The sequence below is a fragment of the Mauremys mutica genome, chromosome 1 (genome assembly GCF_020497125.1).
Source record: "Mauremys mutica isolate MM-2020 ecotype Southern chromosome 1, ASM2049712v1, whole genome shotgun sequence".
Taxonomy (NCBI): Eukaryota; Metazoa; Chordata; order Testudines; family Geoemydidae; genus Mauremys; species Mauremys mutica.
The window spans coordinates 244,686,341-244,710,878 of record NC_059072.1 but is presented as its reverse complement, the minus strand read 5'-3'; the positions used below and the strand labels follow the sequence as shown (position 1 = coordinate 244,710,878).

General features: G+C 43.9%; 1 protein-coding gene across 1 annotated transcript in view; it reads left to right on the top strand.

Annotated features, from left to right (window-relative positions):
• CNGA3 (cyclic nucleotide gated channel subunit alpha 3) overlaps nucleotides 1-24,538 on the top strand; it is a 63,485-nt gene that overhangs the window by 3,531 nt on the left and 35,416 nt on the right. The window contains exon 3 of the mRNA XM_044984155.1: nucleotides 23,241-23,372. Within this exon, the coding sequence (XP_044840090.1) occupies nucleotides 23,272-23,372 (101 nt within the window). The 5' untranslated portion in view covers nucleotides 23,241-23,271. The remainder of the gene's footprint in view (nucleotides 1-23,240; nucleotides 23,373-24,538) is intronic.

The window sequence follows — 24,538 nt, the reverse complement described above, 5'->3', positions numbered from 1 at the left end:
CTTCAGCTGTCCCTCTTAGCTTCATGCTTTACCAAATTTCCAGTTGGGGGCCTCTAATATCTAAATTAGTGCAGCAGCGTTATCCTATGAATCATCAGTAATACATGTAAGATCAGGCCTTGTTCTTTACTAAATCATGGATGATTTTTACACTTACTCTGCATTCACCAGCATGAATTTTTGAATAGTGCCTTTGTCTACCAACACTCCTAAGCTCCTGAGAGCAAACTGTAGGCTTACGCTTAAGCTTTAACTCCAGTAACGCTTGTTACAATACCAATCACTTACAAGATACTACCAGGAGGAGTGGTATGGAAAGAAAAGATGCTCTTTGTATATTTTATGCTCCAGGCTTCTGGAACTGCCCTCATATTAATCCAGAATAGCCTGAGTCTGTTGACCTTGGTTTGACATGCTGCAACACCCATCCGTTTGCTAGAGCTTTTGGAAAGGGCTGAAGGGGTTAAGTAAGGTATCATTTAGGATGTGGGTGGCATTTTTGTTTTTGCTACTTACATTAGTGGATGGTTAACTTATTATTATTGCGCGTTGGGGCTTTGTTATGGTGCTGGGCAGTTAGTCTTTGTTATTTAAAATAAGTGTCAGGGTACCTAGAGCTGTGCCTAGCTGTCTCCTTTTATTTAGATCATAATAAATAAACAAATGGGCTCCCTAGTGTACCTGGCACATTCTTATGTTCAGTCCATTTGAATTAAGATTCTCTAGGAAGCTGCAGCTGAGACCCATGCAGCTGTGCCGAAGCCTCTTTCGGTGCTGAATGCAGTGGCTTTTGTCAGCTCCTTTTCCAGCCTGAACGTTAGTTGCACGGCGTGTTTGTACCTAATGTTCTGATCGTTTGTTCCCGGCTCTCAAGTAGTTTTGAATGTCTCTGACGGGGAGTTAAAGGCCTTGCAGAACCAGCGGTTATAAGGTAAAGCTCAGAGGAGCATGAAAGCCCGCCGGCCACTCAAGCATGAAAACCAAAACCCCTGCAGCGTCAAGGCGGCGGAGCGGCTCCTTTTGGGGATTCAGCGAGAGTGTCCCGTGCTCAAGGAAACCGGTGCTCGGCTCCGGGGCTGAACTCTCCTTAGCGGACACAGCGTGGAAGTAGCCTCAGTGCGCGGGCTTCCCTGTCGCGCCAGGCAGGCACAGAAACTTTGCAAAGGGGGAGTGTGGACACCCGAGCCGCGGCTTCCCCGGGAGCTGGGGGCGAGCCGCCCTCCCCAAGCAGCCCCAGCCCTCAGGGCCGGGCCGGCTCCGCAGGAGTTTGTAGCAATGGGGGAGGGGAGGGGCGGCTCAGCCAGAGCGTGGTTCAATTAATTTCTGACCCACCCCCTGCTCCGGACACCCGCCCACTCCCACCTCCGAGCCCCCTCCCGCGCCGCACGCTAAGCCGGGGGGAGGGACTCGCCTCTCCCGGCCTAGGGGAGTTGGTGCTGGCGGAGAGCAGCGCGCAGCAGCCCCGGCGGGTTGGCTGGGCCCGGGCAGCGCGCTCCGGCTCCTCTGCTCTGCGCTCCCGCTGCCGATTGAAGAGCCGGGACGTGGGCGCCGAGCCGGGACTGGCGGGGCGGGGCGGAGGGAGGCTGGGGTTGCGGCGGGGAGCCGGGTGTCTCTCCCCGCCCGGAGCTGTCCGCCGCCCCCGGTGCTGACCCGCAGCCTCGGAGCTTGAGGGCAGCGCGGCGAGCCCCGCGCCCCGGCATGGGCTGCTGTGGCGAGACTGCGAGCCGCCCGCCGAGCCGGCTGAGCGGGCCCCGCGGCGGGGCTGCCAGGGGAGCAGCGCGGCGGCGGGCGCTGTGAGCCGGGACCGGGCAGCGGCGCGGGATGGCGGCGGCGGGGCTCGCTCAGCGCGGGAGCCACTGAGGCTCTGCTGCCCCGGCACCGCGGGGCCGCCGCGCCTCCCTCCGCCCCGCCGCGCCCCGCCCCGCCCCGCCGCGCGCGGGGAGATGGTGACACGCGGAGCCCCTGTGCGCCGGCCGGACACCCCCAGGTAGGAGCTCCGCGCAGAGACCCCGCTGAGGGGCTGGGTGTGCGTGTGTGAGCGAGAGAGCGCTGTGTGTGGGTATTTGTGTGTGTGTGTGTGTGTGTGAGCGAGAGAGCGCTGTGTGTGGGTATTTGTGTGTGTGTGTGTGTGCGAGAGCGCGCTGTGTGTGGGTATTTGTGTGTGTGTGTGTGTGTGAGCGAGAGAGCGCTGTGTGTGGGTATTTGTGTGTGTGTGTGTGTGTGTGCGAGAGCGCGCTGTGTGTGGGTATTTGTGTGTGTGTGTGAGCGAGAGAGCGCGCTGTGTGTGGGTATTTGTGTGTGTGTGTGTGTGTGAGCGAGAGCGCGCTGTGTGTGGGTATTTGTGTGTGTGTGTGTGTGAGCGAGAGAGCGCGCTGTGTGGGTATGTGTATGAGAGCTCTGTGTGTGTGTATTTATTTGTGTGTGTGTGTGAGCGCTGTGTGTGTACGAGTTGCCCCTGGCTTTCCTAAGCAGCAGTGGCGAGGCGGCGGCTCCCCGGCTAACCAGGCTGCCTCTGCCCTGCACTGGAAAGCCCCGGGCACGGCTGGTGCTGGGGGGGGGAGGGGGTCACTCCGCAGGGCATTTCGGTCGTGGCGAGGTGAGGTGCTAGCAGCTGGTTCACCCTCCCCTCGGCGTGGCCACAACTGTGCCTCGTACAAACCAATTGCTTGCCAGTCTGATCCTTGGAAAGAACTTAACAGGATAGTAAAACCGTAGAGCTCCGTGGTCGTTTAGCCGGGTTTACGCCTGGGCTCTCTCTGTAATCTTAATGCGCCAAGCACTGGGGCTGCCAGGGGCTCTTCCTCTGCCTCCCCTCGGAGCAGCTCGCTCCCTGCCCCAGCAGCCGCCAGCTCCGCGCCTGCCTCTCGGCGCCCCAAGGTTTGCAAGAGCCCGCACGGGATCTTGCAGCGCCTTGCGCTTGCCCCTGCGCCTCTAACTTGCCATGGGACTTCTAGGCCACACGTAAAGTACAGTATTTGGATAATCGCGCGCGTGTGTAAATGAATCAGATTTGATCCAAATGGTTTCCAGGTCCTTCTTCAGCTTTCCCATCTCAGAACAGCTATTGAGTGCTAGCCAAACCTGCCCCGAGGATGCATGCTTCGGATGGCAGCCTGCAAGCCAAGGTGCAAAGTGCATGCAGCATTGGGTGGGAATCTGGTCTCATCACCCCTTCCTCAGGATGAATATTAGTTTACTTTGCAAATAGTCCTATTGAAATGAAGGGGCCTGTTGCTTTCCATAGGAGGTGAGGGCACAGAGCACCTTAGGGGATAACACCCTGTTTTTTGTTTGTTTGATTTTTAATGAAGTGGACTATTTTTCCTAGGGAGTGCAGTTTTATCCCCATGCAATTATGGTTTTCATTATGCTCAACAATAATGTCTTAAAAGCAAATGCAAATGAGACCTAATGAAAAAGACTCCAAACTCAAACCCTTGTCCTGCAAAATGAACACTCTCTTTCTCTCTAAAAATAAACTGTGGAAGAGGTTTTGAAAGTTTTGTCATTGACTTTACTGGGAGCAGGAGCACCTTAAAACTAAACATAATAGTAAATGTAAAACAAATGCCACCACCCAAATAAAAACCAACAAAAAACACATATCCCTCTAACTTTCCTTTTAAGGACCCCAAACAGGATTTGAATTCTTTACCCCATTACCTGAATTGATAGTATATGACAAATGCCGCAAATAATGTATGAGTACAGTCACAGTACACATAAACCTTGTCTATCAAATTTTGGAAAAAATTTCCCAACTACTGCCAACTCCAATTCAGTGTCACCATCATTAGCAATGTTAGATAGCCTTAGTCTAGATCATGAGTGGGCAAACTTTTTGGCCTGAGGGCCACATCAGGGAATAGAAATTTTATGGTGGGCCATGAATGCTCACAAAATTGGGGTTGGGGTGTGGGAGGGGGTGAGGGCTCAGGTTGGAGGTGCGGGTCTTGGAGTGGGGCTGGGGATGAGTAGTTTGGGATGCAGGAGGGTGCTCCAGGCTGTGATTGAGGGGTTTGGAGAGCAGGAGGGGAATCAGAGCTGGGGCAGTGGGTTGGGACATGGGGAGAGGCTCACGAGTGCAGGCTCCGAGCGGTGCTTACCTCAAGCGGCTCTCGGAAGCAGTGACATGTCCCTTCTCTGGTTCCTACCCAGAGGCGCAACCAGGTGGCTCTGCGTGCTGCCCCATCCGCAGGCACTGCCCCTGCAGCTCCCATTGGAACACTTAGGAGCCAGAGTGGGGCCATGCCACGGCTTTTGGGAGCTGCATGGAGTGGCAGCAGAGTAGGGTCCAGCCGGGTGGTGTGGGCCCAATCCTGCGCCCTAGCTGGAGCGCCGGAGCAGGACCAAGCTGCATGGTGTGGCCCCTGACCCAGCGCCCTGGCTGGAGTGGGGCTGCACTGCATGGTGTGGCCCCCGACCCAGCGCCCTGGCTGGAGCGCGGCATGCCCTAGAGCCCGCTCCCCAGTGGGAGCTCGTGGGCCGTAGTTTGCCCACCCCAGTCTAGATGGCCTGCTGGCAATTGCCAGTGTTTTAAGCGCTGCATTATCAAACCATGCTCGGAACAGCTCTAACCAACATGGTCCTTAAAACAGTGATGGCATCCAGTGGCCCCTTTACACCAGAGTTCCCAGTGTTGCAGTGAAATTGATGTGTGTGTTAACTGATGCATTAACACTGATGAAACATTTTTGCAAAACTTTCCTAGTGTAGAGACGGTTAAGATACATAAGACAATATTCACTATACAATAATTATTATAACCAGTGCATTTATTTAATATACAATACACTCATTTTTAAAGGCAAAAGGCAAAGGAAACTTGGGGCCAGTTTATTTGAACATTAATTTTGTAACTGCTGAAGAAATAAAAATGCTAAAAATAAATGTCAATATTTTCTAGTAGCTAACAGTTTTTATTCTTTCCTTTCTATTTCAGAAAGATTACAGTCAAAATAAGTAGTAAGAGGGATACTGTATTTACAGCTCTGTTATTTTCATGGCTACAGTTGAGTAAATTGGAATTTCAAATATTATAGTCTTTGAAACAACTCAAGGATAACTTTGACTTCTATTGGCATGCTTTCATTATTTCCTTTCCTTGATGTTTTTGTGTCACCTTCATTGAGGACTGAGAGTAAAAATCACCCTTTATATATCTCCTGTCTCTCTTCACAAGCTGATTAGGAAAACGAATCTTTCATGTAGTAGTGGGATTGTTATGGTGACCAATAAAGTATAGTAATCATGGTAAACAAGCAGTACACAATTTGTGAGAGGGAGCTCATCAGCTTTGAAAAATTGAACACCATGGACATTTGCCGTGGCTGGAACATCCTCCCTTGTATGACCCCAGATTATGTCATCCAATTTGCACCTTGATTCCGTCATTTCAGGTCAACACATTATCTTGTACCATTCTCTGATATTGTTATCTCTTTTCATTAATGTCTTTTTAAATCCTCTTCTACTGAACACCTTGCTAACACATGTAAAATGTGATACAAATGAGCTCTTCTGTTTTTCCTTCCTAATCAAGATGCACTTGTGTGGCAGTCTACATAAAGTATGCTAAAAGCAAATTTGAATGAATAATTTAAAAAAAATCCTATAAATATTCCCTCAAATAAAATATGAATTTGCTTTAGCTGAGTTCATCCCCCTTTTGTGTTCACTTTTCATAGATATTATAGCCAATAAATGTATTGTCAGACATGTTTGCGGAAACAGCACTTTTTAGGCAAATATTAGAGAATATTTGCAGAAAATTTATTTTGAACAAGTAAGCATGAGAAATCTGCTTTTAAGTTATGCTAATCCAGTCATGGAACAGAAACAATCCCATGTGGTCTGGGTATCCAATCAAACTAAACACATCTTGGAATTTGAATTTACAATATTGTGTTGTAAAAAGCAACAGAGTCCTGTGGCACCTTATAGACTAACAGATGTATTGGAGCATAAGCTTTCGTGGGTGAATACCCACTTCGTCAGACGCATGTGTTGAATATTTATAACTGACTGCTCCTAAAACCTACTATCCAATAATTATTCATAGAAATTATCTAGCAAAATGTTGAATGGTGAATAAATCTTGACTAAAATTGAAATTTGCGCAGAGGCAATTCAGGAACAGAACCCCCCCGATTCAATTTATCTAATAAATTATTTGCTAAGGAGTATTCACTCAGCTCTAGCTAAAAGTTAGCAAAAATCCAACAAAGCTAATGGTTCAAGGACAGTTCTGTGAAGTTCAAGCCAGTAGCTCTGCTTTACCTTAAAATTGTATGTGTATATACATACAAATATGTATACATACAAAAGTGTATATGCATATCTTTTCAAGCACTATTGAGCTTATATATATATGGGTTTTGTCTAGAGGCATATTGCTAAGACGGTTAATAAGTGATGCACATATAAATTCTTTGGATCTTCATGGGATAAGGACACCAGCAATTATAGAAAATGCCATATAACTTGGCCAATACTCAAAAGAGTTTAAATAAAACATTTATTAAAAAAATCCTCAAAGGAATAGTTCAAATTGCAGTTTTAAACTATTACCTTAATAATTCAAAAGGATAGCACCAGAGGCCTAAGTAAGGCAACCTATTTATTACCCTTTTCATCTTGCTGGACTTGATCCAGTAGCCTTTACATAAACAAAGCTGAAGTCCATGAGAGTCTGCAGAGTTAGGACTGTATGTTTTTGCACAAATCCCCAATTCAGCAAAGCATTTAAGCATGTACTTAAACACATAAATAGTCCCATTGACTTTAGAGCTTAAAGTTGCTTCAAGTTAAAAGGCCAGATTTTCAAAGGTATTTAGGTGCCTAGAGATGTAGATAGATGCAGTGATGAGCTGCCAAAATCTTAACAACCGGTTCCCTATAAAAAGTTCTGATTTAAGGGGGAGGGAGGGGCCGAGGGAGAGATCCTCGTGGGGCCAGGGGCCCCTGCAGGGCCTGGGTCAATTGCCCCACTTGCCCCCTCCCCACCCCACCCCTCTGGCCAGCCCTGGAGCTTGCAGCAGCCTCCCCCCCCCACACACACACCTTGCTGGGCCATTCAAAAAGTGGCAGCAGGACGACTCCAGAGCTCAGCTGAGCTGCCCAGCTGGTGCCGGCGGCTGGCCACACTGCAGCTGGGGGGAAGCGGGGGAAGGGCCGGGGGACCCTCAGCCTCCCCAGCTGGGAATCCTGGGAGCAACAGGATGGTCCGGCCCACGGACCAGAGTTCTTTGCCCACCCCCTGTTTCTTTAACAACCGGTTCTCCACGGAGGTCTAATTTTAGCAACCGGTTCTTGAGAACCTGTGGGAACCTGCTCCAGCTCACCACTGGATAGATGCCTAGTGAGGTTTGGAGTTAGGCACCTAGTTGCTTTTGGAAATCTCACTTGGAACCTATCTTTAGGTGCCTTAATGTTTTCTTAGGCAAGGACCCCCAACATAGCAGACATGTTGCATGTCAGGAATAAAGCAAATTGTCAAAGCTGCTTGAAACAATAAGCAGACAGCCCATCTTTGTTATTCTTTCTGCTAGCGTGTGCAATCAGACCAGTCTTTCCATGAACACTAACATTCCCTCAAATTTTAAAAAGGTAAAGTATATTATTTTTATCTTTTTTATTATTTAATTTAGTACAGAAGAATGAAGCAGATATAATACCAAATCAGTAGCTAAGAATGTAGGATTAAATTATGTCTTAGAATTGACTGGAAATAACATATTTGCTATTATTTTATGTAGTTATTATTCTTATAGTTGAAGCCCTGATCCTGCAGCGAGATACCGATTGACTTTAGTGGAGCTCCCGTGGGCACAAAGGACTGCCCTCATGGTTTTTCTGCCCTCATGGGACCTAAATTAGTGTTCTAAACAACATAACACAGGCTACTTTCATTCTTTTCTAGTTCAGCTCCTTCATTCTAATTCTACTCCTGAGAGCCAAGCATTTTGAATGCTCTAATAGTATGAATATTATAATATTTTAAATTTCTTAAAGCCCATTGCCCAAGTGGCCTATAGGCATGAAATTTAAAAAAAACCCTGATTATGAAGAACAAGCAGCATAGTATAATACTCCAGTAAAAGCAAAGACAAGCAAAACCACTAATAAATTCCCATCATGCCTGCACTATAACAACAATCAAAGCCCCAACAACAAACCAAAATTAAAGTGAAAATAAAAAATATCTTGAGTTAGGGAGAGAAAATTCCAGAACCATGGAGCTTAATGGAAAAGGTTCATCCTTCTATCATGCCACTCTGAGGGCACAGTTTTACAGTTCTTTTTGAAGTTAGAATATATGCGAGAGAGAGAGAGAGAAACTACACACTTTACACACTCAAGCCAGTGCAAATGTTGTTAAAATAAGGGCCAAGACTAGTTCAGACAAAGCTGCCAAATCTGAGGCTGCAGGTGCCTCAGGCCCATCACTGCTAGGGTGCTCTTTATTGCTCAGCATACACTTCAGTGCTGTGGAATAGGAGCTGTTTTGTGCTGACTTAGGGTTAGTCCACACTGGCAACTCTAAAGCGCGGCTGTGGCAGCGTTTAATGTGACTTGTGTGGTCACCTCCACGAGGGGCGTAGCTACCATTCTCCCAGTGCTGGTGCACTGTCTACCCTGGCGCTTTACAGTACTGAAACTTGCTGCGCTCAGGGAGGTGTTTTTTCACACTCCTGAGTGAGAAAGTTGCAGTGCTATAAACTGCCAGTGTAGACAAGCCTGGAGTGTTCTGTGGGGTAATAACTTGAGCCCCTGGGGGGGAAACAGGGACCTGGTCTCCACTGTCTTTACCTTGTGTGGTCGTTTACACTAGTGCAAAGTATAATTAAATCAAAATTTTCCATTTATTTACACAGACATTAGTTTCCACAATCATGACTTGGACACATTGCAGGTTCCCTTCCCTTCCTCTTTAACAGGGAACTTTCATCCATTATTCCCCTTACATACCAATTTTAGACACAGCAGGCTAGGTTGATTCACCACTCCATTACAGTTATAACAGTTGTTATACTGGTATAAACCCACTGTAAGAGAGTGCTGACTCAGGCCCATTAGCTGTCCTTCCTCTGAGAAACCAAACTTCCATGAGCTTTCGTGAGCTGCAGCTTACACTCTCTTACATAGACATTTAGGTCAGGTCACTTAGTGGATTCTGGGTCTTGCAGCTTGGGGAGGGTGGGCATGTTTACTTGAATCAGACCCAATAAGGGCAGGGAAATCAGGCCTTCAGTTGTATTTTTGGATAATCAACCGTTCCAATCCAGCTATTATGATGCTGTAACAAGGATAATTACATGGAGGTCAAATGCCAAGGTATAAAAGACTTATCAGAGAGGTAGCGGATTGGAGCCTGTCTTATGTAAACGATGTAGGTAAACCTGTGCACAGCGTAACTGCTGCTGGGATAATAAGTCAAATATTTACAAAATCTCTTATGTTATTTATTATTTATCAGAACATTTATAAGGGGTAGGAATTAGTAGGCTTGCATTTGTGTAGTTGGTAAAACTGCCTTCTTTTGACAGTGATAAATACTCCACCTTGAAATGCTGAATTTGAATTGTGCTGTTTTTCTGCAAACAGTTCTGATCATCTAAATACAACAGCTTTTGTAATATTAAACCCTCACTCTGGTAGAACTCCTGTTGACGTAAGATGCATGTATTAAAACTATAGTGCTACAACAATTTTTGGTTCTTCTAGAATTTTTAGAAGTAGACAGTTCAAAACAAGCTCTCGCCAGGGTGAAGTATTTCTCACAGTTACAAAAGGAGCCAGTTTTAAATATTCATTGGGTAAATGTAAACCATATTAGCCCTACCCTTTTTCAGCCATATTAATGGTAAGGGTATGTGCAGTGTACTCAACTTTCAGTTGTTTTTAAGTACAGTAATACATTTTATTTCCAACAGCAATATCATTGTCACTTTGAGTAATTAGGAGTTTTACCTGAAACAGCCAAAGGATTGGACTTTTTTGGTGAAACTATGAGCCAAATTCTGATCTAGTTTATTCTGGTGTAAATCTGATCAACAAAGTTTCTCCAGATTAACACTACTGAAGCTGAGAACAGAATTGGTATTTGCAGTTTCTGCTTAAATGATAAAAAACTATTTTCCATTAAAATTATTTATTACAATTATATATTAGTTAAAAACTTAATAATAATTTATATGCCCATGTGTACTTTTCAGTAAAATGAGGAACACTGTTTAAAAATAGAGGGCCTGATTCTCACCTACACTAAGGCCACCTTCTGCCACTTTATACCTGAAGAAAGGTCTTATAGTGGATATAAATATATTTTTCTTCTGTTGTAAATTTGCACTGCCAGAGCAGTGTAAAATGGCACTTGTGTGAATGAAAATCAGGCCTAGAGGTCAATAAGGAGGCACATTTTTATTTAACATAAAATACTGTGAAATGTTAATTTTTGTTCATTTAGCATGTTTTTTGAATTTTACCTATCTGAGTTTTGACTATATCTTAATTTGGGCATATCAAAACTGTATGGGTCTGATTAAGCACTACCTTAATCCTTGGATTTCAATAGAGATACACTTGTGTAAAACTATTATTATTTATTTGTACTGCATTAGTGCTTAGGAGTCCCACTCATGGACAAGGACTTCATTTTTCCAGGCACTATATAAACACAAAACAAAAAGGTGATCCTGTAAAAGAGTAGTGAATGAGGCCCCAAGTCTTTAGTGGTCACATTTGTACAGACAGATGAACAAAACCTTTTCTTCTAAATTAGCAAATGCTTATCTGAATCTGAAATTGTCAAATCTCACCTGAATCCATATTTGTTGTCAAACACTTGACTCAGTCCTACATAAAATGTATCTTTTATTATGTTCGTTATTGTCAAACAACACATTAGTTGCTGTTCAAATCTAAGAGCAAGAAGGATGAAAAAGTACTTGAATTATTTGCATATGAAATAAGCAGCACTATCTTAAATATATAATTCATTGTATTTTTAGTAGCATGATATAAATTTCTCATTTAGCCCGAGTTTTTATTTAATGGTTTATGTATGTGGAAGCAACACTCTAGGATGTGCAATTATTATTCAACACTTTCAGATTGCCATAACTGACTTTGAAGAGAGAAATGTTAAATTAGTTTCCAAAACAAAGAAAAGTACGGTTTAAGTTGATGTTAAAGATGCCAGACTTACAAGAGCCAGAGTTGTTTTCAGCTAGAACAGGGTTTCTCAAACTGGGGTCCGCGAACCCCTCAGGGTCTGCGAGGGTACTCCAGGGGGTCTGCGAGTCATGTCCAGGGATGCCGGCCCCACTGATCAACTCCTCCTTCTCCCTTTTTGTACAAATGAGTTTTCCCATTGATTTCAATAGGAGTAGGACCTGTCCCTATAGGTATACAACTCTTTGTGTTATAAAGAATGAGAATATTGCAGGGTTGATTCTCCACTGCTCTGTACCTTGTGTAGTCATTTACATCTCAGTAAAGTGCTACCATTCTAATCTGAAAGTGGTTTATCTCCATTAAGCACTCACTTTGCCCAAATGTAAATGACTACACATGGTGCAAGGGAGTGGACAATCAACCTACAGGGAGTAGAAAAGGGGCAGGGTCCTAACCCCTTGCCATTGAAATCAGTGGCAAAACTTGTAATGACTTTGGAAGCAGGATCTCTTTCAGTGGTATATACAGGTTAGGGAGGTGGGAAGGTAGGAACGTATTTAGTCCTAGCACAGGGTAAACAGCATGAGTAAGTCCATCACTAATTACTTTGTATGAGGGTTATATTCTATCCTTTTTACCTGCATGATGGGACTTTCATTCTGTACAGCCAAGAGTAAATTACGTTTACATTTTCAATTCTTTTAAAGGTTTTAGAACTCTAAAATACTGACCAAATCTCAAGAGAGAAAATGAAATATGGAAAACAGACTCCTAAGTGTCACATAAGAATGTTGTATGTGTATCATTAAACACATGAAGCCTACATGTTTAAGAGCAAAAATATCTCCTTGAAATAGAAGGATGATCAGTAGTGTATCAAGATTTGTATGTACTTTATACTACATATAAATGACTGAAATAATAGGATTTCTGATCAAATAATCTTCTTTCTTCTTACTAATTCAGTCATGAAGAGAAACATTTCCAATTATAATACCAAGTTTATTTTAAAAAATGGGGCCAGATCATCAGCTGGTATAAATGGGCTTACCTCTATTGACTTCAAAGGAACTATGCTATTTACCACTGACCCATAATATTATTTAACTTAAAGTAGTATAGTCATCCCCACAGGCCTAATCTTATACAACTGTGTTCATGTGATTAGTCCCATTGATTTAAATGAGCCTATTCATGGGAGTAAGAATTACTTAAGGGAGTAAGGACTGCATGTCAGGAAGTTGTCTTTCATTTTCTAATACATAAGCATCATTATATACCTTTGCTGTAGCAAAGTACATTTTGTAATAACTTGTGGCACAATCCTACATCCCTTACTCATCTGGGTTGCTCTCACTCACACTGTCATTGGAATATTTTCATGAATAATTGCTTATCAGAAGAAGTAAGGGTTTGCAGGATCAATCCCTATAATTAAGTTACTGGCTATCTGCTCATAGACTATTACAATTTTATTTTCTGTAATTTATTTATTTATTTGCTCTAGATTTTGATTAGGGTGACCAGATGTCCTGATTTTATAAGGACAGTCCCGATTTTTGGATCTTTTTCTTATATAGGCTCCTGTTACCCCCCACCCCCATCTCGATTTTTCACATTTGCTGTCTGGTCACCCTAATTTTGACAAGGATGGTAGGTATTATGATTTTTCCACATTACTTTTCTATGTGGTATACCTTTTTCACATACACCTCTACCCTGATATAATGCGACCCAATAGAACACGAATTCTGATACAACATGGTAAAGCAGTGCTCTGGCGAGGGGGTGGGGGGCTGCACACTCTGGCAGATCAAAGCAAGTTCGATATAACGTGGTTTCACCTATAACGCGGCAAGATTTTTTGGCTCCCGAGGTCAGTGTAATATCGAGGTAGAGGTGTATTTTCTATTTTAATATCCGTTCATAATAGGTATTAGCAGTGGTGATTGATTCTGTGAGATGATGAATGCCCTCAACTTTGATTGGGCCCAGAACTATTATATAATATAGGGTGGAATTTTCAGAAATAGCTAAGGGACTTAGATGCATCAATTGATTTAGGTGCGTTTGAAAATCTCGTGCTTAGTGTTGAGGATTGTTAATTAAATTAAAGGTGCTGTCTGGTCAAAGTGTGTGTGTATATATATATATATATATATATATGGAGGACTGGAGACTTCAGGGAATTTTTATCAAGCTTTCCAACTCAGTGTCTCTGGTTTACATGTAGCTCATGGGCTTGGTTCACCACTCCATTAAGCCAGTGGTATGCCAGTATGACTGTTGATTTCAGTGGAGTCACACCAGTCTAAATCCTAGTGATATAGTGATGAATCAGTGAAGCCCCATGCAGGTACTGGAAGGAAGTTGTTTCCATCTGATGCTGTTCAGTGAGCTTTGTGAAATTAATTGGTTTCAGTCCAGTGTCTAGAGGAGAGATATTCCCATAATCAAAATTATCATTACTTTACACTACATTATCACTACAAGAATTGTTATCCTGCTGGTTATTTAGGTTGGTAGTCACTGAAACATAAGAATGGCCTTACTGGGTCAGACCAATGGTCCATCTAGCTCAGTATCCTGTCTTCCAACAGTGGCCAATACCAGGTGCTTCAGAGAGAATGAACAAAACAGGTAGGTAATCATCAAATGATCCACCCTGTGTCACCCAGGGCACACAGAGGCTAGGGATGCTTCAGAGCATGGTTTTGCATTTCTGCCCATCCTGGCTAATAGGTCAATCAATGGCTATCTTCCATGAACTTATCTAGTTCTTTTTTGTCTTGGCCTTCACAACATCCTCTGGCAAAGAGTTCCACAGGTTGACTGTGTATTGTGTGAAGAAATGCTTCCTTTTGTTTGTTTTAAACCCACTGTCTATTAAGATATTACCATCTGATGGCTGCTCAGTCATATATGTTCAGTATTCAGTGAGATAGGTGTCTTTATCACAATTGGCACAAATTGGCAGTCTCAACAGAGAGGCCAGGGAGTGAATGCACAGCTGAATAGACTTATTTTCTTATTTTAGAGGTGTTTCCTCCTGGCCACCTTCTGGCATTGCAGAGATTGTGGGAAATTTCTATATTATTTTTAGGAAAAATAGTCATTACTTGCTTTCCTTGCTCACTTTTGTTTTGTTATCAGCTGGGATTGGAGGGGTTAATTTCTTGCCTGCGACAGGGAACTGGGTAGGATGTAGGCAAGAGGCATATTGATTGGTATGAATGAACTATTAAGCACTATTATCATATCTGTAGTGCCCCTGCTCCACCTGGTTACCTCCTTTAATGCCAATTTGTTTACAGGTTTTGATGGACAGGCCTGGGTTCTTCTGGATCCTGCCACCCACTTGGCAGGGTGTATCTCCTTTATTTTCTTCCTATATGAATTTATGTGGCAGTGCCTCCATCCCTCTCACTCCTTCCTGACAAGATCACCGGGGCAGTTTGGGAGGAAAATTCTAATCATGGGGTAACCCCCGCTTACTTGTTAAAGAGTTGAATACTCCCAATGCATACAATATATTCAACACAGTAATTTTATTAAACAGGAGATAAATATAACAAAGTAAAGCACTATTCTTATGATCACCGGTGCCCATGCTGATAATATCTGTGAATTTCCCCAGTTGCATGACCTGATATAGCAAATGGAAAATTAGTAAACCGTTGGTACATATACTTTGTTGGGGCCCTTGATGACCTATGACCATGTCTGTGCAGCAGTTAGCAGTGTGGCAACTGGGTTCAGTACAGCCCAAAGGACTCACAAGTGGGATAAGGTGGTAAGTCCCTCCTCAGGGTTCATAGGCAGCAGGTAATAAAATCCCCAAACCCTGACCCCTTGGCTTGAGGACACAGTTCAGGGAGTAAGGGGTCTCCCAAACAATTTCCCTGACTAATTAACTAAAAGATAGTGCACTCACAAACTCTGTGAATGATCCTCAGGTTTAGAGATGACTCTAGAATCCTCAGTGCAACGGGGCTGATGGTCACTGCTGGCAGGCATCCTCTTCATGCAGGAGTCAGGCTGCTTCTGCTCCCAGGATTTCCCCATACCACTTAGGGGTGCAGGGCTCAAGGTACAGATTACGAAACTATACTAAAATCCAAACTTTAGTCTCTCACCCCAGCATTCAGATACACTCATGGCAGGCAGCAGCCTTAGACTAGCAGCCAGAGCAGAACTGGCCATGTGGTGACTGATACCCCGTAGGGAGCTGGAAGGCTAACTTAGCCTGGCTGGGAGAAGTTTTCCCAGGAAAACTCTACAAACTGGGAGTCACCTAGGAGAAGGAAAGGGCCAAGCTGAGAGACCTTGCTTTCAGGTCCTCAGAGGCCAGTTCTCAGGGGGAATCCTGCATGCTGGGAGTGGCTTGGGGGTGTGTGGACAGAGGTATGGGGGCTGAGCATAGGCGCCAACTCCGTGGGTGCTCTGGGGCTGGACCACCCACAGGGAAAAATTGGTGGGTGCTCAGCTCCCCTGGCAGCTTCCTGCCCCCCCCGCCCAGCTCACCTCCGCCTCCGCCTCCTCCCCTGAGTGCACCGTGTTCCTGCTTTTCCCCCTGGCTCCCAGTGCTTGCGCCGTGAAACAGCTGTTTCGCTTGGCTGGGAGGGAGGAGGGGGAACGCGGTGCACTCGGGGATTTGGGGACAGGGTCCAATAGGGGCAGGGACTTTGGGGAAGGGGTTGGAATGGGGGCGGGGCAGGGACAGGGAAAGAGTGGAGTCGGCGCGGGACCAGGGGCGGGGGGCGTGAGCGCCCACTGGTGCTGGGGAAAGTTGGAGCCTATGGGGCTGAGGCTGGGTCTACAGCTGGAGGTGGGTCTGGGGCTGGAGTGGGGCCAGGGATGGAGCCTCAGGACCAATGACCAGACATTAACTTCATGATTGTCAGCCAAGGAAGGCAGAACGTGTGAAAACAGCATGACTATAACTTGAAACAAGACCAGAAGCATGAGCAGACTGGGTTAAGTAGATTGCTGCCCAACGCAGTCAGAGAGATTTGAATCCTGGAAGTTTAGTCAAGTGGGGCTGGTTGGGCTAGCATCATGGACATATATATAAGCTTTGCTTTTCCATTCTAAACTAAAGACCCTACATGACTAATAAATGCTGGCTTGTTTTGAAAAGTGTGTCCTGTGTCACTATAAATATCTGATGGCTGTATGACTCCCAGGCAGGGTAATGGCTTATCTATGCTGGGAGTTATTCTAGACTTGCTATTCCTGATTGACTATTCCTGATTAACTCCATGTGTGGGTGTCCCTATTACGGAATAAGAGTGCCTTATTCCAAATTACTTTTTTCTGCTTTGGCAGTGGTTTAAGCTTTTGAAATAAGATAGTCTTATTCCAGAATAAGAGTGTCCATACAAGTAGTTAATCAGGAAGAATTAATCAACTTTAAATTCACACTCTCCCTTATTTCAGATTGATTTTAAAGTGTAGACAGCCCTAAATCTTTGATGAAGGTCTACACTCATTTTGGTCTGCTGGCGGTGCCACAGTGAGAGACAGCAGTGCTGAAGCCAAAGGGACCAGTCTTGGAGTAGTGGAGTTGTGGGTCTCTCCTTTGCGAAAAATTGGAGGCTCAAGGCTAGCACTAACAGAGTACGCTCAGAGAGAATGTATAAAAATCAAAGGCACAATATGCTCTGTGGATCTGTGCAAGGCATGTTGACAAGATAATGTGGGGACCAATGCACTCATTTTAACTGTTCTGTGGCTAAATATAAAATGTTGATCTAAGATCCTGAGATAACATTTGTGTTGTCACAGGCACTAAATTCAGTCCCTAAGTATCTTCTAGGGCAGGGGTTGGCAACCTCTGGCATGTGGCTTCCCAGGGAAAGCCCCTGGTGGGCTGGGTCGGTTTGTTTACCTGCCGTGTCCGCAGGTTCAACCGATCATGGCTCCCATTGGCTGTGGTTCGCCGTTTCAGGCCAATGGGGGCTGCGGGAAGGGTGGCCAGCACACCCCTCAGCCCGCGCCGCTTCCCGCAGCCCAAATTGGCCTGGAGCAGCAAACCATGGCCAGTCGGAGCTGCGATCGGCCGAACCTGCGGATGTGGCAGATAAACAAACCGGCCCAGCCTGCCAGGGTGCTTACCCTGGTGAGCCGTGTGCCAGAGTTGCCGACCCCTGTTCTACGGATTTTCTACTTTATCCACAGAGATATGGTTACAATAAATCTTTCTTTAAAAAGCATATAAGGTACATGAATAATGCATTTTCTGTTTGCACTTTCCTTGTTTGATTTTTTTCATTATCTGCTCGGCTCTAGTGGATTGAACACAAGACTAGGAAACAAGAAATCCTGAGTTCTAGTCTCACATTTTAAGTGCTGTGTAGTCTTGGTCAAGTCACTTAAATTCTCTTGGTCTCAGTTTTCCTATCTGGAAAATATGGATAGTAATATGTACTTGTACACAATATAGAGATGTTGTGAGGATTAATTAATATTTGTATAGCAATTTAAAGATATGGGCCAGGTCCTCATTGATGTTTCTTGGTATAAATCTATTTGTTTCAATGAAACCTTACCAATTTACACTAGCTGAGATTTTGGGCCATAAATGTTAATTATAAATAATATTGCTGTGTTGTCTGTTTGGGGCAAGTGCTATTGGCACTTCCTTTTGCATTTTGGTACAGGAGGAGATTGCATACTATTACCAGAAAATCTATTGAATATTATTAAACACATGCCATTATTTTCTAGTAAAGAAAAAAAAGCAAATATAGGCTCTGATCCGGCACCATTAGAGTCAATGTGATCTTTGTCATTGACTTCAATGTAAGTAGGATTAATCCCACAATCAGCATTTATTTATACCTCCTAATAATTTTAGTAAATAAATAACGGCTTAATAACCATATTAAATCTTGATTAGTTGGAGAGCCTCTTCTTTATGAAATGGTACCAGAAAAAGCCATAAAAGAATAATGCCACAGCATGCTGATGTGCTGCAATGTTTGCATCATGAAGTTGCATTCCCACAATTCATGTAATAGTGTATTGTCACAAAGCAAACATAGGAGAGCATTCTCAGGACTTCATATCATGCAGGATGCTGCCAGGAAATGCTGCCAAATCTGTAGCTGCATGGAACCTCTAGGACCTGGCCTCTTACCAAGCTACTGAGTTATTTGTTACTCACACTCCAGCACCATGTCCCTCTGGGACAGATCACACTGCTTAACAATTAACCTCCATCTACTATTCATCTAACTCACTCCAAAAGCACATACATCATTTCACATTATTTATCTCCCCTTAGTGAGACTGGTCCTCCCTACTATCCTGCCCCACTGAGGCTGCACAAACTAGAGTTTGGGGCAGGTTGTATACCGAATACACCTCTACCCCGATATAACTTGGCCTGATATAACACGAATTCGGATATAACACAGTAAAGCAGTGGTCCGGGTGGGGCGGGGCTGCGCAATCCGGCGGATCAAAGCAAGTTCGATATAACACGGTTTCACCTATAACGCGGTAAGATTTTTTGGTTCCCGAGGACAGTGTTATATCAGGGTAGAGGTGTATTGAGTTTTGCAGTTGGGGTTAATGGGTTCTGAAATGGGCTCCAACTTTACTTTTATATTTTTATGTCCCCACCTTTCTAAGGTGAACAGTTTCCATCTTTTCAATCTCTCATCATATTTTTTCATGACTTTGATCATTCTTGTCACTCTTCTCTGAACCCCTTTCTAGTTCTGAAATATCCTTTTTTGAGATGCGGTGACCAGGACAGCACACAGTTTTCCAGAGGAGGCTGCACAGCTGATTAATACTCTTTGCTTTCTGGTCAATTTTTGATTCATAACAATGTTTTGCCTGTGACTACTTAGCTTCTTTAGTAGCCTCTTATGTGGGACAAGGCCTTTTGGAAGTCCTAAATAAATTACGTCAACTGATCCTTCTTTATCTACTACTTTATTGACAAGTTCAAAGATTCCTAAGAGATGAGTAAGAAATAATTTTCCGTTGAAGAAACCATGCTAACTTCAGGTATTTGTTATTCTGTTTTTAATTGCTGTTTCAACCAATTTACCAGGTACAGATGTACAGCTTACAGGTCCTGGATCACAGCCCTGTTTAAAATACAACATTTTGCTACCTTCCAATTTTTGGGTGGCTTTTCTTAACGAGATATTGTTTATTCTGAGCACTCTTAGATGCATACACTCTTAGGCTGTTGACTTATTGAATTTTAAATTATGCTGACCATGACTTAGCAGCCAGTGTCGATGGACAAGTCATATTTGCCATCATGCCAACTGGGTGGTGGTAAATAACTGCAAAGGCGTGGTCAATGCCATGCTAGTTAACATAACTCCTGAAGATTGTATCCTAACTTCCTGTAATTTTTTAGTGAAGAGATCCTTAGAGATATGCATGTCTCAATTCATTATTCATCCTGTTTTTCACACTTGCAGTTTGGTCACCCTAATCCTGTCAGTCATTCTGTTTCCCCATCACCCATTTTTTAAAAAAAATTAAACTAATGCAAAAATAAAAATGGGTTAGGGGTGCTGGAGGATGGTAGGTGGATGAAAGAGTGTCAACTTAGCTTCCTTCTCTCCCCTGCAGTGTTCTCTGCTCTTGTACACTTTCTCTTGCTTAAAGAAAGTGGCTTAGCACTGAGAGCAAGGGGGCCATAGACAGCAGCGGAATCCAGGCAGCTGGCCACACTATGAAAGATGCCTTTCCTAGAGCCTAGTACAGTGCAAGGAAATGAAAATGAATAACAGGTGCTAGAGAGGCTGCAGGAGCAGATCATTAGCAGGAAGAAGCATTTTTTTCCTTCTCTCCCCTACTCTCCCTCTTTGTCCAACAATTTGCCAGCAAACAGGCATTTTGTTTTGTTTTTAAATGGAGAGATTTTAGCTGTGACACCATGGCCTCTTCCTTGTTGCCCATCTGGAGCTCATGACCCCACAGCTGAAAATCATCATAGTGTGACAGAGCATAAGTCACAGAATAGATCTGCAGATTTTAGCAAACTGAACTGTGAAGCAATCACTGATGACAACAAGAGGGTTCCTAAGGAGGATGACATTTTCTCACCACCTGAAATTAACCACAAATTAACTTTTTGAGACATGACTGTTCCCAGAACTCTTGCAATTGAGACAAAGGAAATAATGTAACAAACAGAAATAATTTCAATTGTGTCTTCATGTGTCTATCCATGATTCTGTTCATGCTTGTGTATGTATGCATAGGTATGCATGTGCATATATGCAAGAAGTGGTCAAATAATACAAAAAGTGATTTATGAATATTTTCATAATGGTGAGTTATTTATGGGGTCATATTTTTTGTTTTTTTTTGGTGATTATTCAGCTCGCTAGTTAATTTATGAAAATGTATGAATCCTGAAGGTTTGATAATTTTAGCATAACCTCTTCTGAAAAGTCATACTGAGAATGCATTATTTGCTGTTCATTAGTGATTAATGTTTCAGGAAGCAGAAGCAATATAATATGACTTAGGTGACCAAACACATATCAGGAATAATATAAAGTGAAGTGAACAGTTGAGGTGAGCATTAGTAAGCAACTGATTGTCTGAAATGCTTTGAACAAAACATTTGGTTACTGTTTATGAATAGCTAATAGATGCATAGAAGTCAGGTTGACAAATGGTTTGTGAACAGATAAAAGGGATAAATTTGTCAGATAATTTATTCTCAGTTAAAATTTCTATTAGTGTTTACATGTATATTGGCATAAAACTATCTCACCTGCACTCTATGAATGAATTCACATGAATTATTGGAACGTCTAAAATTTCAAATCTCTGAGTAGATTCAAACAGCCCCCACATTGTTGTTTCTGTGTTTTAAAGCAATCAGCAGGTTTTTTTTTCTTGCAAAAATTACATTGGCCAAGTGTTCCAGGATGTACAAGATTCATACTGGAACGGTGGAGAGGGGATGGCCAGGAGGCCATGGCCCCACCACTTCTTACTGGCCCTAAGGGCAAGTGACCGGGGAGAGGGGGCAGAGAGGAGCAAACAGGGGTGGGGGCTTGGGGGAAAGAGGCAGCCTGGGACTGGGGCCTTAGGAGAAGAGGCAGTGCGGGGGGGGGGGCGGTGTCGGCGGGAACGGGCTGGGTGTGGGTTCAGGCGAGTGTGCCCCCCTCCACACTTTTAGGGCACTTCTGCCACTCCTGCTAGAGCTAGAAATGGGATGTTTACATTAGCGGAGGGAGAGATTGCCAGGTTTCCAATAGGACACACAGGAGTGATTTCTAGACCTGCAAGAGCCTGTGATGTCAAAATTTAAATATGTGGCAATTTTACATTTAGAAGTATGTTAGGTCACTTTTGAAGTTCTGCATGACTCTCTCTAAGGGTAACTAAGGCATCTGGCTTTACAAGAGGAGGGATACGTACATAGACCCAATCATGGTTTTTGAAACTCTTTAAAACATTTGTAAAATAGCAATACTGTAAGATCTGTGGCACATAACCTAATACATTACGGAGAGGTGTAATATAGAGATCCTAATGGATCTCATTCGCTTTGCCACTTGTGAACAATGTAGCAATTCTTGAGTCCTGCCAATTAAAACTTTATACCACACCATCACGTGTTGCATGATTATAGGCAGCTCAGGTAGTGCTTCCTGTCGTTGAAGCTGCCTAACATGTTCCATTATAAGACCCTATCTTCTGTTGCTTATAACTTTGCCAAACTGTTTGGGCATGTTGGGTGTCTGCCTATGGCTGATTTTTTGGGGGAAGTTCCTTCTGAATTGGTTCAGCTGTTTCTAAGAACAAGAAAAGTAGTGTTTTGCCCACATTAAAAACATTACAAGTTTCATTGAGAAACTGTAGAGCCTCCATGCTTTGGAGCAAGGGCTTGACATTGGGCAGTGGGGCAATTGTGTCAGGGATATGCCTTTTGGCATTCCTGCTATAATTTGTCCAGGGGTGAAAGTAACTGGGGACAGTTACTGGTATGGGGGGGGGGTGGCTCTGGCCCCAGCCAGGCTGCCCGAGGCTCCTTTGTTGATTTAAAGGGCCTGGAGCTCTGGACGTCGATGACCCAGGCCCTTTTAAATCACTAGCCCCAGGGCAGCTGCTCTCTTTGCCCCCCCTCTGCCCGTCAGCAGCCGGGGGCGGGGAGGGGAAGGGGTAGGGACATTAAAGCGCGGCTGGGTCCTTTGCTGCAGCAGTGCTTTAGCACCCCCCCTCCATCCTTAAAGTGCTGCTGCCGCAGTGCTTTAATGTTCCTGCCCCTTTTGCCTCCCGTCGGGGGCCCTGCCGGTAGGGTCCGTACCTGCAGGGCTGCCGACGGGGGGAAGGGGCCGCAGCACTTTAAGGATAGTCCTTTGCCGCGGCAGCGCTTTAATGATTTTCAATGGGAATTAGGTGCCTAAATACCTTTGAGGATTGGGGTCTAAGACACTACAGTGAGAGCACCATGGAAAGGCCCAGGAGGAAATGAATAATTTTTCATTCAGTTCTGGGTTTGGATTGTGAACAGTAAATAATGAATCGTGCCACGTTTAATGATGAGGATAAAAAGAAATATTGACTGGCTACCCATCAGTGAGCACTGTCCATCCTGTGCATTGAATGAGATGGAGGTCCTGTGAAAAAAATAATATGTGACCATGTAATTAAAGACTGTGTCGTAATGAACAAAGGGGCCAAATTCAGATTGCACAAGTAACCTTAATTCACGTATAACTTAACTTTTTGCAACCTAAATGTTTCTTTAACAAGATTTTTTAATGTAATTTTATTATATAAAATATGTCTGTCAGTGAGTATTTGTAGAAGCTAGAGGGTGGAAAGGTCTATTAAATCATCTAGTCCTTGTCTCTGCCAATGCAGAATTATTCTCTGTTGACATTCACTAATGTTTTGCCCTGTCTAGTTTAAATGTACCACGTAATGTTCACATTACATTTATAAATATCACTGGCCATTTTACAAACTATTAATAGAATTTTCTTTTCTAATAAATCACTTCTTAAATATTTAACACGTTAGCTCTATTGCAGTCTTTACAATATGTTATTTTTGTGTTTTAGCTGTCACTTGGATGCTGATATGTAAAGCAAAATGGCTAAAATCAACACCCAGCATTCCTACCCTGCTATGCACAGGCTGTCTATTAGGACCACTGATGAAGACATTGAAAGAATTGAAAATGGCTTTAGCAGGTAATATGTCCCTTTCTTCACAGTCAAGAAGACAGAAATTACTGCATATATATTGTGGCACGCCTGTAGTGCTATGCTTTATGGGAGTGCTTGCCCACACAGTCTTTGACCCAGTGAAGTTAACTGAATTTCAACTGTTAGTAGCTGTGATGAGCAAAAGGCACAACAATAGGAAAGCTACTATCACTTCTGCTCCTGGAGCTAAATCCTGCATTCCTTGGGTAACAACACTGTTCACTTCAGTGGGAACTATAAGTGCTCAAGGAAAACCAAATCCCATTCACAGAATACTCCTCAAATTTTTGGGCTCTGTACTGGGATGAGTTGGAAGGGTTAGAGGAGAAGGGATCCTCTCTCTTTGCCAAGCTACTGCTTCCCCCGGTGGAATGGCTGTTGAATCTGCATAGCTGCAAATCCACTAGCTCTAATTATAGGTCATCTCTAAATCCTCCCTGCAGTCTGGGGCAAAAAGAGCCCCTAACAGGGCTGTGGGCTCATAGGAGTGGTGTGTTGCTTTGCGGGCTCTTCATATCTTCCTCCCATACAGTGGAATTGTACCAGCTACCTTTGCACTCAGGGCTCTCTGTGGGCATGGGTAGACTCGGAGAATGCATGGTGTATATAACGTATAAGCAAATGAGTTAATGTGTTATAAAACACTACTCATTTTCCCAATTCAGATGAGCCCCATGCCTGTAGGGCGGGGAGGGAGAGTAGGATTTACCCTGAACGTTCTGCAGTGCATTTACAACAGTGAAAATATGGCTCGGTTTGTTCTTGAGGATGCACACCGTCTCAGTCAACTTTGCCTCTTTTTAGGGGCAACCACTGTGGGGTGTTTATTATTTGTGCTCTAAGACTGGAGAAACGTATTAGCCTGAATGGGTTTGGTTGTGTGAATAAGGGGTGTGGGGTATTGAGTAACCAGAAGAGAGCCTGGAAACACCCACTTCCCCTTTTTGGGTCCACTGACTTTTTCTTCTGTATAGAGTGGGCACCTTCTTCCTGAACATAGGCTATATATGGCTGTTCATAGCTGCATAATGAAAGTGGAGTTGCCTTTATTCCATTCAGAATGGCCTGTTTGACCTAGCGATACTGCACAATGTCCTCACTTGGGGAGATCTGCAGCCACCATGACTGCAGATCTTAGCACGGGTTTGCAT